At 40.2% G+C, this 18,054-nt stretch overlaps 1 protein-coding gene across 23 annotated transcripts in view; it reads right to left on the bottom strand.

The window, feature by feature from the left end:
• Positions 1-12,839, bottom strand: part of ROBO2 (roundabout guidance receptor 2) — an 800,601-nt gene extending 787,762 nt beyond the window's left edge. For all 23 annotated transcript variants that reach the window (XM_083735907.1, XM_083735912.1, XM_083735908.1 and 20 more), the window contains exon 1: positions 12,698-12,839. In XM_083735907.1, coding sequence (XP_083592033.1) covers positions 12,698-12,824 — 127 coding nt within the window. In that variant the 5' untranslated portion in view covers positions 12,825-12,839. The remainder of the gene's footprint in view (positions 1-12,697) is intronic.
• Between the last annotated feature and the right edge of the window lie 5,215 nt (positions 12,840-18,054).

The raw sequence follows: 18,054 nt of genomic DNA, 5'->3' as shown, positions 1-18,054 counted from the left end.
CCCAAACGTCTGACTTACACAGGAATGCCTGCTGCTGAGCTGGAACCATACTATTTACCTAACACTGGCAAGTTGGGCAGAATCAAATACCTTGGTTTGCAGGTACAGAAATTTATTTATTTATTTATTTATAAATAAATAGTGGCATAGTTCTATGGTTTTCTGATGTTTGTATTTTTATGTTTTTACCTGTCATTCTATTATGTTGATTTTGCTATGTACACCTATTTAATGTTTATCTTTTTCTTTGAATTACCAGCATTGAAATTTGTGTACAAAATAAAGAAAGTTTGAAATTATTTAACCAGGCTTTAACCAATATTTTTCCCCTTCAGAAAGGCACAATCCAGATCCAACACCTGCTGAGACAAAGTGAGTTTGAGGCAGATATTGGGTTGGCCCAGCTCACCTGGGGCTTTCCCTCAACCTAGCTGAGCCTGGACAATGCTTGCCCAAGGCAGTTGCCTCTCTCCAGTTTGGAATGGAATGGTTTGTGGCCCATTTGAAGCAAAATCAGTCAAAATGCCTTTTTAGGAAGGAAAGGAAAAGAAAAGAAAAGCCACTACAAAATGTTTTCCACTGAAACTGCAGAAGGATACCAACATATATTCTTTCAGATGAGTGGAACTGAGATGAAATAAGGCATTTTGCAACAGGAACAATTCCACTAAACATCACTGAGTACAAACAATGGCAGTGGAGAATAACATTTTCCCTGCCATCAAAAGCACCATGGTAGTATATAGTTCTTCAAATGGATTCTTTATGGAATCTATATGTAGGTTAATTCAGCACACTTTTTCTATCACCTGGAGAGTGTTCTAACCCCCCCAGCCAAGAATTCCACTAGTGCTGCAAATTAAAAGCAATTGTCAGCATGTTGTTGGATTGCACAAAGGACAGTTATTGAATCATGGTTAACATACCACTGCTGGCCTTTCAGCTTTGAGGATGTGATCCATAGTACTTCCCAATTGGTGCCTGCCAGGCAAGGGGATAGTCTATATGGTGTATCATTGGTCTTTAAATCATAAGAGTAATTATAGATAATAATCTGCACTCAGAGAAAGTATTGGAACAAAACTTAACTTCATCCAGTGGAAAAATACTTTCTCCATCAAAAGAAGAATCCTTCATTTGAAAGAAGTGATCTATTGGATCCACCCCAAAGTATCTGGGGTTCAGCACAAATCCCCTTCCAAGCTCTCAGTGTGCTCAGAAGGATGGCTTAAGGTGGAAATGCATTTGAGGACCGTTGGGTTGAAAAAAATTAACAAAAATCCCTAAGATCTAGGGACCTAGACAACTAGAGTATGGGAAGCACTTGGCCTGGGCTGAATTTCCAGTTCACCAAGGTGAGCTATTCCCTCTCCAACTGTGGATAAGAAGGGGAAGTAGATTGGTGTTCCTGCTCCAGCCAACTGGAGGCCTGCCTGCTACTGTTCCACTTGCTCTCTGGCTGCTGCCTTTTGATGTCAGCATCATTATCCCATTGCACACAACCCTACGAGTGATGTCACCACTTTGCCACAACTCCTCCTGAGGTCACTCAGTCTCAACAGGGTCTTCAGACTCAGTGAGGCATTTTGGATGATGTGGCACAAAAGTGTTACTGTTTAAAGTGTGAACACTTGCTACTTTAAAGCAATTTGAAACTTTAAAGCAGCAGCAGCAGCAGCAGCAGCAGCAGCAACAACACTCTCTGAAGCCATCTCTCCCTCAGTGCCTAACTTTGAGGAAGGACCTTATGTTTGTCGCAGCAAGACATAGTGGGGGAAAGATGGCCTAGAAGGGCCTAGGTGTGTCCGCTGTTTAAAGCAGCAAGAGGTCGATGCATGGGAAATGAGGAGAGGAAGAGTGGTGCCTTGGTTGATGCTATGAGGCATCTGCTCTGTTTCAGGCTGAAGATGTCTCTACTGGTGTGGTGAAAACCTGCTAACTGGGGCACAGAAAGAGGTGTGCTGAGGCTGGTTGATACAATATTGCATCCTTTGTACAACAGACTGCAGCTCCACACAGTAATGGTAGGGGAGTTTAAGAGTTGCTCATGGTGTTGGCAGACCCTACCCAGTTTTATAGAAAGCTTCACTGTTGTGGCAAAATTACATGTTAAATTTTTTTATTTTTAAGAATAGATTTTCTACTTCTTGATAAAGTTATAGAATGAAGGAAGATACTTCTTGCTCAGTTTCTGTAGGGGTGTACAAAAAACTGAAGCAAGAACCGACCCTCCCCTTTTATGAAATGAAAACACACCCAAATTGACTTGATCTAAGAGCTGCTCAACAGTGGAACAGACTCTCTTGGGAAGTTGTGGACTATCCTTCATTAGAGGTTTTAGAGCAGAGGTTGGATGGTCATCTACCATGGATGCATTACAAGGGGTTGGACTAAATGACCCTTGGGATACCTTCCAAGTCTACAATCCTATTATTCTGTGATTCTTTGGTTTTTACCTTGGCTCTTGTAGAGCCAGGATGATAGCTTAATTATTTTAACAGGAGAGTTAAACATGCTTAAACCTTGCCCACTGAAACCAATGAGAGAATGTAATTTTATTTTGGATTCTGCCCATAAAAATACAGGAGAGAACAGTGCTATTTTTCTAGAAAAAAGAGGTGCCGGGATTCACCATAAACTCACCCTTGCTGTCTTATACAGACATACCTTGAGTTGCGTTTGCTTCATGTTGCGTTTTTTTCTGGTTACGGACGCAGCAAATCCAGAAGCGTGCAGGAGCGGTCCGCATACTTCATGCATGCACAGGAGCGCTCTATCACAGGACGTGCATGTGCAACAACCCCCACCAAACAACCCCCCAAAAACAACAACAACAACAACAACAACCCCTTATCTGCCTTTCATTAAGTCCCTTATTCAATGTAAGGAGCCTTTATAAACCCTTTATAAACCCTTTGTTTCATATTACTCAAATGCCTGTATTTATCTTTGTCCTTAAAGCGTGGGTGGTCAAGAAAATGAAGCAGAAGCTGGTGGAACCAGAACTCAGCCATTTTTTATCATGCAGAAATGGTCACACTTAAAAAGGTGTTTTGAACAAATTAGTGTACTTGTGAGGAGTTCCCCCTGAATGGAATAGCTCTTACAGAGCAGATCTGGTGCTTTAACTAGCATATTTAGAGGGTTAATGATGATATACTGATGCTATCAATAAAAATGCAGTGTGTCTCTGCAGGAATCTAATTTACACAAGCTAGGGACCTGAGTAAAGCAAGCCTCCTGCTGCAGACCTTTGCCTTCCAACAAGTGAAGGGCAGTGGAGATAGGCGATGGGGATGTGACAGAGAAGTCAGCTACCATATTTCTACTCAAACCTCACATCGTTATAATTGTGTGGGGCTTTAAATGCATGCATAAGGATAGGCTGACAGGATAGAAAGGATTATAAAGTGAACAGACAAGCGTCATGTTAGTTCCAGAAAGACAAAGTCCATTTGTCCTCTTCTGCTGTGTAACATTCACTTTTTACAAAAATCACCACTGTTATGAGGAGAACCACTCTTTGCTTTCATGTGTTAGTACATTTAAAAATCTCACAAATGCCACACTGAATGCCTTTGTCAACTGACAACCACTGAAGCCAAGATTGAAAAAGAAGAAGCCTGGAAGTTCAGTCAAATGCTCCAATTTAAAGCTAGCCATCAGAAACCCTATTCGATACAAATCCAGGTCCTACAAACCTTCCTAATCAGTGAATCATATGCATTTCATATTGTGAAATCATTTATACTTCCAGATTACTCTGAACAAAAACTCATGTATAAACCGTCAAAAATCTTGATTATTTGCACGTTGAGCTTTTGAGGCTCTTGCACACAGCATATTTACTAAAGTTTCTGCAAACACACACCATAACTTTCCAAATTATAATTCTGAATTCAAAGCTTATAGGGTCAAAGCTCATTACCATTAAGCAGGAAGAATTAGCCTCTTGGTCACATCTTCCTCAAGTGTACATAGAAAAGGATTCAGAATTTAATCAGACAATCAGAAAAGGAAGCATATTCAAACACAGAACTATAATAAAAGAAATCTTTAAAAAGAAAATTTAGCCAATTAGAATAACCTGATTTTGAGACATGCTTAGCGAATTAATTTCTACATAAAGGCAATCAAAGTGGCAGTAACTCTGTGTCTCAAGCATTCAGACCTCAAATAAGTCTTCAGAGTAAGGTGGCTTTGCACAAATATTCATTACCACAGTGAAGTCAGCTGATTTGGGATGTCTGAGCTTTCCCTACCACAGACAATCTATTACTACATATTGAAAAGCCACAGAGCTGCTTTTTGCTAGTATGTCGCTTTAAATGTTTCACAGTAAAAATAAAAAAATCACACATCTCTCCCCCCACCCCCCCCCAAAAATTCAGTGTTGTAAATTCATATGCTAAATTACATAGGCATAGTAAAGATTACTCTTTTATTTTGCAAATAATATCATTCTTCACAAAATATCATTCTCTGCTAAAACCTAGCACAGATTCAACATAAACCACTGTATTTTGCATGGCTGAAAGCATATGCAACATATACATCTTTTTCCATTTTAACATAGTGGCTACATTCAGACATATTTTGGAAATGAGCCAAGCAATCTCTCCTCATGTGTGGCTTAGTAAAAACTTGCTAACATAATCCAACTATAGTCTGTCTTAACTGACAAGATATGGTTTGAACGAGCAAATAAAAGCTGGGAAACATACCAGGATCAAACTGTGGTTGCTATCTGGGGTGTGAGGGCTTGCTGAAACCACAGAATGACAAACTATGGTTTGATTAACCCAGGAAGTCATTTATTAGGCAGCATTAGTTAGTAAGGAGGATATAAACGCACAACTAGTTTCTAGTTTGGAGGAGCAGAACCATGGAATTTGAATGCTACCAGTAACATCCTAGTTTCTCCTTTCAGACGTTCTGCGCCCAGACCCTTCAGCACACTTTTATTCACCAATCACTCATTTTCCACCATGGTGCCAAATATAGTCCAAATGCCTTCAAAAAATGTTAGAATACTTTTGCCTGCACATTTGCTTAGCAGAGCCTAAACTTGTAAAACTTGTAAAATGTGATTCCCATGGCTCGAGATTTATTTTACAGGTTTATGGGGGAGGTGGAATCCATCAGAATTTGCTTGTAGTCTGATGGTGTATTCTAGCAGTTTTTAAAGTTTTCATCTTGAACTAGGAATAGTGTCTCCCAGATCTTCTCCTTGTTTCTTTATTTAGACCAGACATGGGCAAACTTGGCCCTCCAGCTGTTTTGGGACTACAATTCCCATCATCCCTGACAACTGGTCCTGTTAGCTAGGGATGATGGGAGTTGCAGTCCCAAAACAGCTGGAGGGCCAAGTTTGGCCATGCCTGATTTAGATGTTTCTTGAGTCATTACTTTGGTAGCTCCTCTGCTATGGATTTAGTGAGAACAACACAATTTCCTGTCCGCTTATCATGGCATCCTTGTTGTTGTTTGGTCGTTTAGTCATGTCCGACTCTTTGTGACCCCATGGACCAGAGCACGCCAGGAACTCCTGTCTTCCACTGCCTCCCACAGTTTGGTCAAACTCATGTTAGCAGCTTTGAGAACACTGTCCAACCATCTCGTCCTCTGTCATCCCCTTCTCCTTGTGCCCTCAATCTTTCCCAACATCAGGGTCTTTTCCAGACAGCTCATACAAAGTATCTACAGCAAGTGTGGAAACCTTTGGCCTTCCAGATTTTGCTGAGCTACATATCCCATAACTGGGGCCATGCTTCCTAGGACGGGCAGTAACTGTAGTTCATGAAGTATTTGGAGGACCAAAATTCCCCACACCTGATCTACAGAAACTGTCTGAAAGATGCATAATACTTAGAAAAAGCATTTTATAATGGGCTTGTGGGTAAAAAGATTTGCATGGCATTCAGAAGAGTAATGATGGAATAACAAAAAGGCTAGCATTACTTACGATTTGTTTCTCTTTTTTTAAAAAAAATGGTTTTAAAGATTAAACCATGAAACCAAAGTTTCACTCCCTTCTTCCGAAGAATTCCTAGAGGTGTTTACAAATGGCTTTTAAAAGCTATAATGTGGTCCTTGAGTATTTATCAGAAAATTCTTTGAGTTGTTAAGAGTCTAAAATCAATGGTATTTAGCAGTTAATCTAACTGCCTTTAAAAAAATTACTAAAATGGGGAAAGCCAAAATATCCACATAGCTTTCTTAGGCACCTCAATATGTATGTGGGGTAGTTCATCATTTGGAATATTATGATTATTTATTTATTTATTTATTTTATTTCTATATCGCCCTATATCTGAAGGTCTCAGGGCGGTTCACATTAAAAATCACTTACGTAAAATCAAAACGAAAACCAGAGCCAGCATTTTAATATCTCTGAATATCTGATCTCTTAGAACATTTAACAGGCAATTTCCATGGGTTCATTCTATTTGTAGTGCTAATTAAGAAACTTTGGTTTTGCCTGCTGATTCTCTAATGTTGACAATACTTCACAACTGTTCCAAAGCTTCTTTCCTCATATCTATTTTCCCATAATGAATTTGCTCAGCTTCTAATTTAAGAATCTTCTCTTCAGAATTACAAATCTACTTTCTGACAAGTAATTTTTGGGGATGTGTGTGGGGTTTTTAACAGCAACCACTGCAAGCAAATACAAAGAGGAATTCAATGGAAGGTGCCATTGCAAATAAGATAATGGACAACAGACACTGGGACCTATGAATTGTACTGCATTGTAAAGGGCAACATTCTATACCCAGAAAGAAAAAGCAATGGAAAGAATGGACAGGATCAAAAAATGGGAATCAAGGCCACACAATCCTAGATATACTTTGGTATAGAAGAGGTTGGGTTCCAGCTGGAGGAGTTGTACTAAAAGGAGCCAAGAAAAGAGTCAAAATGTAAGCACTGTTAACTGGAAAAAGCAGTTTGCCCTTCGGTTGCTGTATAAACTTTACACTGATACTGCAACTTGGACAAATGGTGCTCCTTTAACTCACACATGTACCGAAAACTGTGGCCCAAGTTTTTTTTACTGCAGATATATTATGGATATCTATCTGGTAATAAACCAGTAGCAGGTATGATTTTCTCTGATAAATAATAATGATGCTTCCTGATATGAAGCTCTCTCTTTAAAATAAGTCATGCTAACTACACATCAATTCTGATGAATAGCATTGTGGCCTTTGCATACATAGGTTCTTTAGCAATAGTATTTGTATAGTATAGTATTTCATGTCAGACAAAGACATGAAAATTGTTACAGCTGAGACTAAACTGTATCTTACTACTGAAAGTAATGTGGAATTAAACTGCTACTTTTTCACAGGGTAACTATTACTACAGCAACATTTCTCTTTTAAATGTCTAATGACTTGCTGGATTTCCACCTGGATTTGTAGGTGGAAAAAATTATAGATGGAAAGAAGTTGCAATGTTTCTAGCCACTGTTTAGTACCTGACAAATCTCCCTGGTGCAATCTGTACCTTCAAATTTTTGAGGCCTTGGATAATGTATAGGAAGCCTACACAATATACCTGTGTGGAGGTTGAGGGTGGAGCCAGCAGGAACAACTTCAGCTTTCCCTCTAACAAATTATTAATTGTGTATGCTGAACAAAAGTAAAGACTAGCACTTTCCCAACTTCCTCAGTAATACCTACCTGATATTCTCAATGGCCTACTAGTTGTCAATAGATGCCCAATTTTCTCATGGCATTTGGCCAATTTGGCTTTCACATCTTCTCTTTATATGCATGTAAATCCACTGTATCCATTTCCAACCCACATCAAATCTTTATGTGCATACTGAGAAAAGATTTGACAATATGAAAGAAGTAGATGTGATTTCCATAGATTATTATGATGAATCTCAAGATCAGATATATCTAGCAGTGTACTTAAAAGATGCAAGGCACAAGCCCTGAATTAATTTGCACTCCATTCTAGATCACCCTAAATGCTTTTCACTTCATTTATCTCAATCAATTCCCCAAGAGATCCTATTCCAAATAAATTCACTTTTCTCTTTAATTGTCCCCATTTATTACTTTCTAAGTGACCTCTGAATAAAATAATAATCAATCAATCAATCAATCAATCAATCAATCAATTTTTCTAAGTGAATAGCCTACCTGGAATCCAAAAGCACATCACAGTTCTATTTCCCTTGAGTTCACTACTTACCCAGAAACACCCAGGGCACTCAGAAAAAAGATTTGGGGCCAATACACAACATCCTAGGATATGTCCCCTACATAACTGAATATTCATACATATAAGTTAAGAAGGAACAGTTTGAATTCTTTACAACAGCAGCATGCAGACAATGTTCAGGGCAACTGCTTTGTAAAAGTAGTACACAGTTACTACGTTCAGGGTTTTTAAGATGTCACACAATAGGCACACTGGTGATTTTGTAGAAGGTATTTATTATCACAGTTCATATCCATTGTGTTTAAAGGCCCTTTCCAACATTATCTTAGCAAGAGAGGAGATGCTGCAGTGTGGTTCCTTCCCCATCACCTGGCTCCTTCAGCACTATTTATTTAAATATTTATAAACCAGGCTCTCACAGGAAATACAGCAAAATAGCACACAACAGAAAAATGTAATCTAACAACAACAGCATTGGTAAAAGCATTAGTAACATGTTGATAAAAAATGGTTGGTTCACAAAAACAATCCAGTTCAACAGACACCTGTCTAAACTGTCTAAGATATTGTTTTTGTTTTTAAAAAGCACCTAAAAGAAAGCGGGGGTGTTTCCTTCCAGACACAAGGCTTGCAACACTAAAGACTCAGGCCCTAGTAAAGGTGAACTGAACCTCTGGGGCATGGGGGAACTGTGAAAATGATTTCCACTTGCACATCTGGACTTCTTCCCCTTCTCCACACTTGCCCCACGCACTCTCCAAATATAAGCATGTGTACAGGGTGTGCCAGGTGTGCCCAGACACACATTAATGTCTTTTAAAAATGTGGCTTTGTGAGTCCCTGACCTTTTTTCAGCTGTAGTAGAGTACTAGCTACAGCATGGCAACCAGGTTACTTTTCTGTGTCTTCCAATGAGATGTGCCCCACAACCTCAAGCAGGTTATGGTGCCCACCTCCATCCAAGTCATGAGTGATAGCACAGTGAAGAGGCTGAAGGAGGATGGGATAGATGTTCCTGCAAAGGTGGGAGTGTGTTTTAGTTTGCTTGCAAAGAGTCTACTGCTTGCCACCTTTTGTGGAAAGAGATCTGTGATGGTGAGGGACTGCTTTTGTGGTGTGCGAACATGGGGGACCTGCATTGTTGCAAAGCCTCAGGCAACAGAATGAGCCCTCCAAGTGGGGCAAAGGTAATTTCCCTTGAGCGCTGTTATCTCCTCTTCCACAAAGACAAATTCTCTGGCTTCACACCCTGAGGAAGTGTGCTATGCACATCTATGTCCCCAAATCTGCTCCATGGGGTTGTAAGAACTCCCAGATTTGGGGAAGCACAGGAAGAGCAGAGTGGGGGAAGTCCTGCTGACAAGTGAAAATCCTTGTACTAATGGGATGGTTACTTAGTGCTGCATTGAATACAAGCCTTTGGGCCCATGTTGTTTAGGGCCCAAAGTAGAAGCCAGGTGATTTGGCAGCAACTGTGGCTCCTTTCAGTGCCAGAACTTCCTATCCTACAATAAAGGTAAAGGACCCCTGACAGTTAAGTCCAGACGCAGACGACTCTGGGGTTGTGGCGCTCATCTCACTTTACAGACCGAAGGAGCTGGCGTTTGTCCACAGACAGTTTTTCTGGGTCATGACTAAGCTGCTTCTGGCACAACAGAACACCAAAACAGAGCAGCACATGGAAATGCCATTTAGCTTCCTGCCGGAGCAGTACCTATTTATCTACTTGCACTTTTGGGCGTGCTTTCGAACTGCTATGTTGGCAGGAGCAGGGACCGAGCAATGAGAGCTCACCCCGCGTCCTTATCCTACAATACAGGACAATAATTATGTGTGAAGGAATCATTTTATGGTCTGCTCCCATGTACCCTGGACCTTCTAACATTACTGGAAAGATGGGGAGGAAACACATGCTGCAGCAGCTCTTACTTATGATGCTGGCAGATCCTTATTCATCAAGCCAGACTTCAAATAAAACAATATTTTATCATACCTATATTGTTTTGTGCAAGTGTAATTCTTCTCGGTACTAACTGCTGGAAAGAACTATTAGAAGAACTAAGGCACCTCTTTCAACAACAGTAACTGACAACAAATGTTAAGCATTTATAACAGTTGGTACTTACCATGTATTCAAAACAAGAAACAAACTATGAGTAGTAAACATGCTGTCCCCTGATACTACTGGAAAAATCAGTACCTTGTTGGGAGACAGAGAACCAACAACAAAACCACAGATAAGATGTGAGCCAACAAAGAAAAAACCTGACAGGTTCTTTGTCACTTGTGGAACTTTCAGTATCTGAACATGTTTGTGCAAGTACAAATGTTTACAAAACCCATGTGCTCATGGGTTTCCCAGATTTCTAGAGCCAAAGTGGAAGTGGCGGAGAATATAGAGAAATATATTTCCCAAACAGACATGTCAGTTTTGAATATTCTTTCTTCCCTCTTCTCTATCCTGTCTTATGAATCTAATATAATCTGTTCTATCATTGCATTCCCTCTGTATAGGGTCCATATAACTTCTGAAAACTGTACAGTACATGTTTGTTACCAAATGTTTGTATAGCCAAAGCAAAGCACTTCAGTTTCATACCTAAGGATCCGTTCATGCACAAGTACTCTGCTTATGGCAGTCTCTTATTTCCCTATGCTCATCTCAGCTTCTCCTACGAATGAGATACAAGGCATTTATCCAATGCCTAACTTGCTATTGTCAAACATTGCCAGAAACATCCACAATATGCCTTGAGTGGTGGCTTGTGAAATTGGAAACTTTATTCACAGCAAAACAGTCAGTTGACCTTTTGCACACAATCAAGAAACAACTAATAAGGACACAAGCTTTTATAAACCAAGCAGGGATGTGCACTCTGCTTTCCACCTTGCCACAACCATCAAGGGGCAGTTTAGGCGTTTCTGCTCATTTATCAACCATATCATTATTGAGTGACCATGAGAGAAAGTTTGTTTCATATAGTGGAGATGATATGATGATGTGCCTGTGTGGAGAAACCTATAGCTCCCAGAGAAGGCAGGGATCTTATCTATTAAGCTAACATGATTAGTTTGCAAATTCACTGTAGGCCTTTGTCACAACTCAGCTTCACACCATCTGCATTTCATGAACAACATTCCCTGCCTCCATTGACACTGGCAGGCAGGAAGTACAGCAAGTTCTTCTGCACAGGTATCAAATACACATAAGAAGAAAAATAAAACATGTTATAAGCAAGCCAGTCATGTTCACCTGCCACAACTTTCAATGAAATAAAGCAAAAGCAAAAGAAGACAGATTCATAATCTGTTGGCAACCTTGTGCTTTACACATTTCAGGCTAATTTCCTGCTGGAACTCTTCCCTTGAAGATACAGCACGTGGATGGTTTGTAAAGTCTTTCATGCAATGAGAGATGGGAGGGGGGAGGGATGGGGTGAGAGTCTCCTGCTGAGATGTTGTGATGAATTATTAAAACTTCTTCTTAATGTTGATGTTACTCTTTAACCTCAGATCACAACACTGACAGTATAAAAACTCCCAGAAAGTGCTATTGAAGCAGTGATCAACTGGAGAGGTGCACAAGTCCTGGGGTGCTTCCAATCAACAATATCAAGAAACATCTGGGGTGAAAGAGAAGGTGAATACTGTCTAGCATCTGCTACAACCACTCCCCCCCCAATCATTGATATTCATTTACTATTTGACTATCAACTATTTTTATTCCATGTTTTCCCATAGATATCAATTTATTACTTTCCAGAAGCAAAACAAAGCAAACTTTAGCAAAATTAATATTTAGTGAACTGTAACAGCACAAATAGCATACATATCCTCCTGAGTGTATGAGTATGGAAAGAAATAGATTGCAGCCTTCAAAAGCCGTAAAAGGTTTTTTTTTTCTTAGCACAATAAAATAAATTCAATAAAGTTAATGCAATTATTCATTATTAACACGTCAACACTGATACAGTCAGCCAGTCCATTAGTGATGCTGGCACTGCATTTCCGTAACAGTCATGTTCTGAAAAATGTCTGCCCAACAATTTCATAATGTGTACTAATAATGTGTACATTGAACAGAATGAAGTACCTATGTGCCTTTACAGGCAGCATAGACACAAGCATCTATCCCCCCTCTCCCTTCCCCCTCTCCCATATCCATTCTGAAACAAGCAAACAATGCTATCACAATCACAAGTACACCAATTTCTAAATCACCTGTTTAGAATATGTACATGGCAAAAGCTTTATCCAGATATGCCAATATCTCTTATGCATTCATGCTTATTTAAGTCCATACTTCCCTTTTGGAAGGAAAGGCTTTACACAGGAAAATGTACAAGCAACACATTAGATTCAATTCTATATTCCATTCAGAATTTATCTGAAATCTAGACACTAATTAAAACCTCAACCATTTCAAAAAATTGTATTTATTACCAAGAAATCAAATATGACCCCTGTTTGCTTTTCAGGGTTTCCGATTGACATTCCTTATAAAACTTTTATCACTTACCACCTTTCCAGTGTTTGCCTGATTTAGTCCTACTTAGCTTGCTTAGAGTTGGTCCAGAGAAGAGCAGCATCAAAATAAAAAGAAGTTCAAGCATTGTAATTTCCCTCTGTCTCTCTGATGATAACATTTCCGCAAGTTATTTTCCACAGGTCTTCTCTCCCCCCCCCACCCCTTACATCTTTCCCCTCACTTTCTCCATTCAGCCTTTGCTTGGAAAGGAGTCATTAATCATTGAAAAATCAGTACACGGAGCGGCTTTGCCATTCTGAAGTAATATCTAGTGAAGTAGCCCTGAGGAACGCCACATCTCTCTGTGATCCAGCTTTTCCCACACACAACATGCAGCTAGTGCTGCTGCTGCTGCTGTTGCTGCTGCTACTATAGGAGCTATAAAAGAATTTCGTGCTCCTCACTTTGGCTTCAGTGGGAATATATTCGTCAGCTTTCAGTGTGAGCGTGATTGAAAATGATAAAAACAGTAATGCCTGTGTCCAGCAGAACAGAGAAAAGATGTCAGGATTGTGGGGGGTGAGAGAAAGAAAAGAGAGAGAGAGAGAGAGAACAGATGAGAAGCAGTTGTACTGACAGCTTTAAGCTTGGCTGTCTGATCCTAATAGCCGTGCAACCAACCAAATTGCTCTTTTAAGAGTAATAAGGCTTCGGTGAAAGCTGGTGTCACTGCCACTTGGGTAGGTAACACCGGGCTTGAAAATCACCAAGAAAAACCTGCTCAAGACAACAACTGCTACGCCATAGTCCCAATTCAGAATGCTGAGGAGAATACTGTATGCACCGAGTGTGTTTAATCTCTATTGTGTGCGAGAAATTTCCTGCTTCAGACTGTATAAATGCTCAAGACTTAGCTGCATGTTAGCAGTGCTTTACTTCATTCACCGTGCATCTTTAGAAGAAGATTTAATCTTTGTTGCACTAATTATTCATAGATTTATCTGAAATATTTATGAGATGGAAAAGTACAGGCTTCTGGATTTTTTAAAAGAAAGTAAAGAACACACACACACACACACACACACACACACAATCTGACCTGTTATAGCTATACAGCTACTAAGATTCTGGTCTGTTTGTTTTATGTTTTGATATTGCTTGTCCCTATGCTTTTATAAAACAGGTTGTGAGGTGAAAACACAGTCTGCATCCATATATTTAGGGAGAATTTGTAGCAAAACCCCCACAAAAGATTCCTTCCCCATTTGTGCCCAAATAATCACTCCTAGTTAATTAAGTAATAATCTTGTTTGAACTTAGCCTACCCCCCAACTCCAAAGCTTTCCAGTGGGAAAAAGTTCAAAGAACTTGAACTTTTCATAAAAGATGTTTCCTTCCCAAATGTGTGTATGTAGTGTAGATATTTTCAAGTTCATGTTCCTTGGTCACACTTTTGGGGATAAGTAGTTGAAGGCTTGAAAATACAGCTATGTGGTTCTTCATGACACCCTAGAAGGAACTAGTGGATAGGGTTGGATATAAAATTACATATTTAAAGCAGGTAGAGTGTATCTCTGTGCATGTAAAATTAAAACCATGTTTAATTGGGGGTGAGGTGCTACATACAGAGCAGTTTGCCATACTGCTTTGTGAAGTGCCTCCCCTCATGTTAAACACCTTGCCTAGATTACCTGCTGTTCATGCTGCTTGCCATCACACTGGAGTTGGTGTAGCCACCTATTGGTGGCCACACAAACTGCTGCATGACAACAGACTTACATTTTTATTTATATAGGAAGATGCATATGTATGTCAATTACATTAGAAAAAAATCCTATGGATGTAAATTGGGGAAATAAAAATGTCATGTCATTGAATAGAGAATGAGATAATAGTTTAAAATATCCAAGTCATGCATCTAAAATTATGTGGTCAGCTTTTAACCAAATCTTGAAGTGGAACAGAAAGACTTCTCTCTTCCACCAAGGACATTACTTCTAATATTGCATTACATCCATCAACTTTTTCAGATCTAGGACGTTATTTCAGCTTACATTTTTCTACCTAGATTAGGGGTGGCTAACCCTACCCATTTAGGGATGCGGGTGGTGCTGTGGGTAAAACCTCAGTGGCTAGGACTTGCCGATCGCATGGTCGGCGGTTCGAATCCCCGCAGCGGGGTGAGCTCCCGTATTTCGGTCCCAGCTCCTGCCCACCTAGCAGTTCGAAAGCACCCTTAAGTGCAAGTAGATAAATAGGTACCACTTTATAGCAGGAAGGTAAACGGCGTTTCCGTGTGCTGCGCTGGTGCTGGCTCGCCAGAGCAGCTTTGTCACGCTGGCCACGTGACCCTGAAGTGTCTCCGGACAGCGCTGGCCCCTGGCCTCTTAAGTGAGATGGGCGCACAACCCTAGAGTCGGACACTACTGGCCCATACGGGCAGGGGTACCTTTACCTTTAACCCTACCCATTGCCTATATCTGTCCCCCAAAGTATTTCTATGTGGTCCTCCAAGACCTCCCAAATAGGTTTTCTGGTATTTCTAGATTTCCAAAATGTTTTCAGTCCTCAAGTTGAGTGCCACTTTTTATTTGTAAATGGGGCCTTTTTGCCTCCCAGGTAGCTCAGGAAACAGTCTGTTTCCTGTTTGCAAAGGTCTTCTTGGAGTGTTAGTGCCCAATAAGGGAGTAGAGGCCCTTTTAAAAGATAAGAAGAGAGCTTCCCTTCCTTAATTTCCCACCCCAGAAAACCATATGTGTGGCTGAATATGTGTGGCTGTGTTTGTCTGAATGTGTGTGCATATGTGTGTGGCATGTGAGGTGAGTGTGTATTTGCTGATGTTGCTGTAGTTATTGTTGTTGTTGTTATTATTATTATTATTATTAAGCCTTCAATAGAAGGCCCAAGGGTAGGTTATAGCATATAAAACCACAATGAAAATAATAACCCCATCCATAATCCAAAATCAATAATTCATACAACACATTACAGGGAAGACACCAAAATCAATTCTTCAGTTTTCAAAGGCCAGGGTAAAGAGGGGCATCTTCAGCAACTGATGAAATCTGTAAAGAGATGTCTGTAAAGACAGACACACCTCACTGTGGATGGAATTCTGAGCTGGGTGGAGAAACCTCACTCCCAGACTCCTGGTGACATCTCCCAGTGGATTAATAAAGAATCATTTTCTTGTCTTTTTAGCATATAAGTATGTGATCTTAAGTTTGTGAATGAAAACTTGCAGGTTCCTGGATGCTTGTAGGTTTTCCTCCGCTAACATTTTGATCATCAAGCACCCCTCAGTTTTGAACCTACACTTGGTCCTACAATTCATCACTTCCTACATTCTTTGGATAGTTTGTATTTCTTCTAATCACTGTGATTTCAGGACAATCACCTTCATTTCACCTGTTGTGGCAATGTGGCCACAACGAATGAAGGAAGAGGAAGGCAACATTACTTTTTCATGAGGTTGGCCACATCTTGATTTAGGGCTACCTGTGGCCTTGGCCTTAATTAAAATAAATAGTGCCTTCAGTTCGAGTAATGCGTAATACAAAAAGGATCTGAGTCTTTCCCAAAGATATATTTTTGGCCCCAATCCAGAATCTACTTATGATGCTAAGTAAAACCAATGAGATTCCTAAGCACACAAGCCACACACAAGTTTCAGACTCACTATCCAACTCTTAGAACTGAATGCAGATAATCCAGCCTCTGGAACAGCATTGTATCTGGACAACATTTCTGCAAACCAGTGTTGGGAAAGTGTAGTTTTTTCTGCAAGTGGACTAAAGAACAGGCTGCTTCTGTTCTATGTCCAGTTTCCACTTATACCATCTAATTTTCTGTGGAGATTTACTACAAAAATTGCATTTGATTTATATGCATTTTTACTGTAAAATACATCCATTTGGATGCACAACCCCTAAAATATTAATTTTGTATGCATTCTCCCCAAAACATTTATGTATGCTTTTCTATGCATTTAGCTATAAAACCCTTTGGAAATATCCCTTTTTCAATAATCCAATAATTGCATTCTGAGCTGCATATATGATCAAGAACTGTGAATTTGGTTGGTTTGCCTTAAACTCTCTTCCATCCCTACAGTGGGTAGGATGATGGTGCATAATTTTCTCTCACCTGTCATTTCCCCCTTCCAATTACTTCCAGTTGTTTTCTTTCTATCCTCAACATTGTCAGAGTTCCAACATAGGCTTTACCTTTTCGGCATGAGCATTGAAATAGGTACGGAGGCAGGGCATGCCAGTATACTGCCTCACAGCTTATCATTTGAGCAACTGTGGCATCAACCCAGTGGCGGAGCTTCATGCTCCAGCACCGGGGGGCAGTGAGCAGTCACGGGCAAGGCTGGCGTGCTGCCCACAGGGGCATGACACATGCCCTGGGGGCATGCCACGTTGCCTGCAGGGGCCTGGCACCCAGTGGGGGGGGGCAGCCACGATGGCACCGCACCAGGATCATGCTGCTGGGGCGGTGTGCTCCCCCCGCGCTCCTCTTCCTCCACCAGTGCATCAACGTGTGAGAAAGGCAGAAAAATTGTCATACAAAGTTCCTACATTTTTCTGAGTTAAGGGGATTCCCCCAGCCCCCCGCCCAGAATCAAATAACACAGAAATGGGTGCTAAACTTGTGCTACATTCCATTCCATTCCAATAGTTTTCCAGAAGTGGCTTTTATACCTTGTGAATGCTCAAATATAACACACAAAACAACAAGTAGGAAAATGTCAGGAGAATGGAATAAACTGCAGCGTGAATGCAGCCTCTAACTCAACCTTAACCTCCCATTCAGCCCAATGTTCCATTTACTCAACCCATAGAAGCTGCCATTTCTTTACACTATCTAACACCATTTTGAATTTTTAAAGGGCCCAAACTTCTATGCTATGCAAGAACAAAACTTTATTTTCTTTCTTAAGTAGTCAAACCTCCCTGTACAGTGCCACCTTGTGGTTTTTGTACTTATATGGGGAACACCACAAGTATGAAGAGCAACAAAACCAAGTAGCAGCAATGAAGAATATTTAAAGATTTTCATTTGAGATTACTCAGGTCATGCCCATTCAGGTACAAACCCCATGGGTATGTAAGTTCCACTTTTCTAGTGCATTGAGATTTTATACGCTATATCTCTGATTAAATATTCATATTGAATATAGCATGCAGATAAAACGTATCTGAATAGGAGTACGGGGCGAAAAAACACCAACACCCCAATTTCTATATCAGATTGTCTGCCATCAGTATTTTCATTTCAACCTACCAGCTGCTGAATTTCTAGGTGAAAACAAAGGCACTCTTATCTGTACTTAGCAAAAAAAAAAAAAAAGCCTTCGAGTCTGAATAAGTAATAACCGTTAATATACAAACTGCAATAAGAAT

Source organism: Podarcis gaigeae (genome assembly GCF_964106915.1).
Source record: "Podarcis gaigeae genome assembly, chromosome: 4".
NCBI lineage: Eukaryota > Metazoa > Chordata > Lepidosauria > Squamata > Lacertidae > Podarcis > Podarcis gaigeae.
This window is presented reverse-complemented; position numbering and strand designations above follow the sequence as displayed.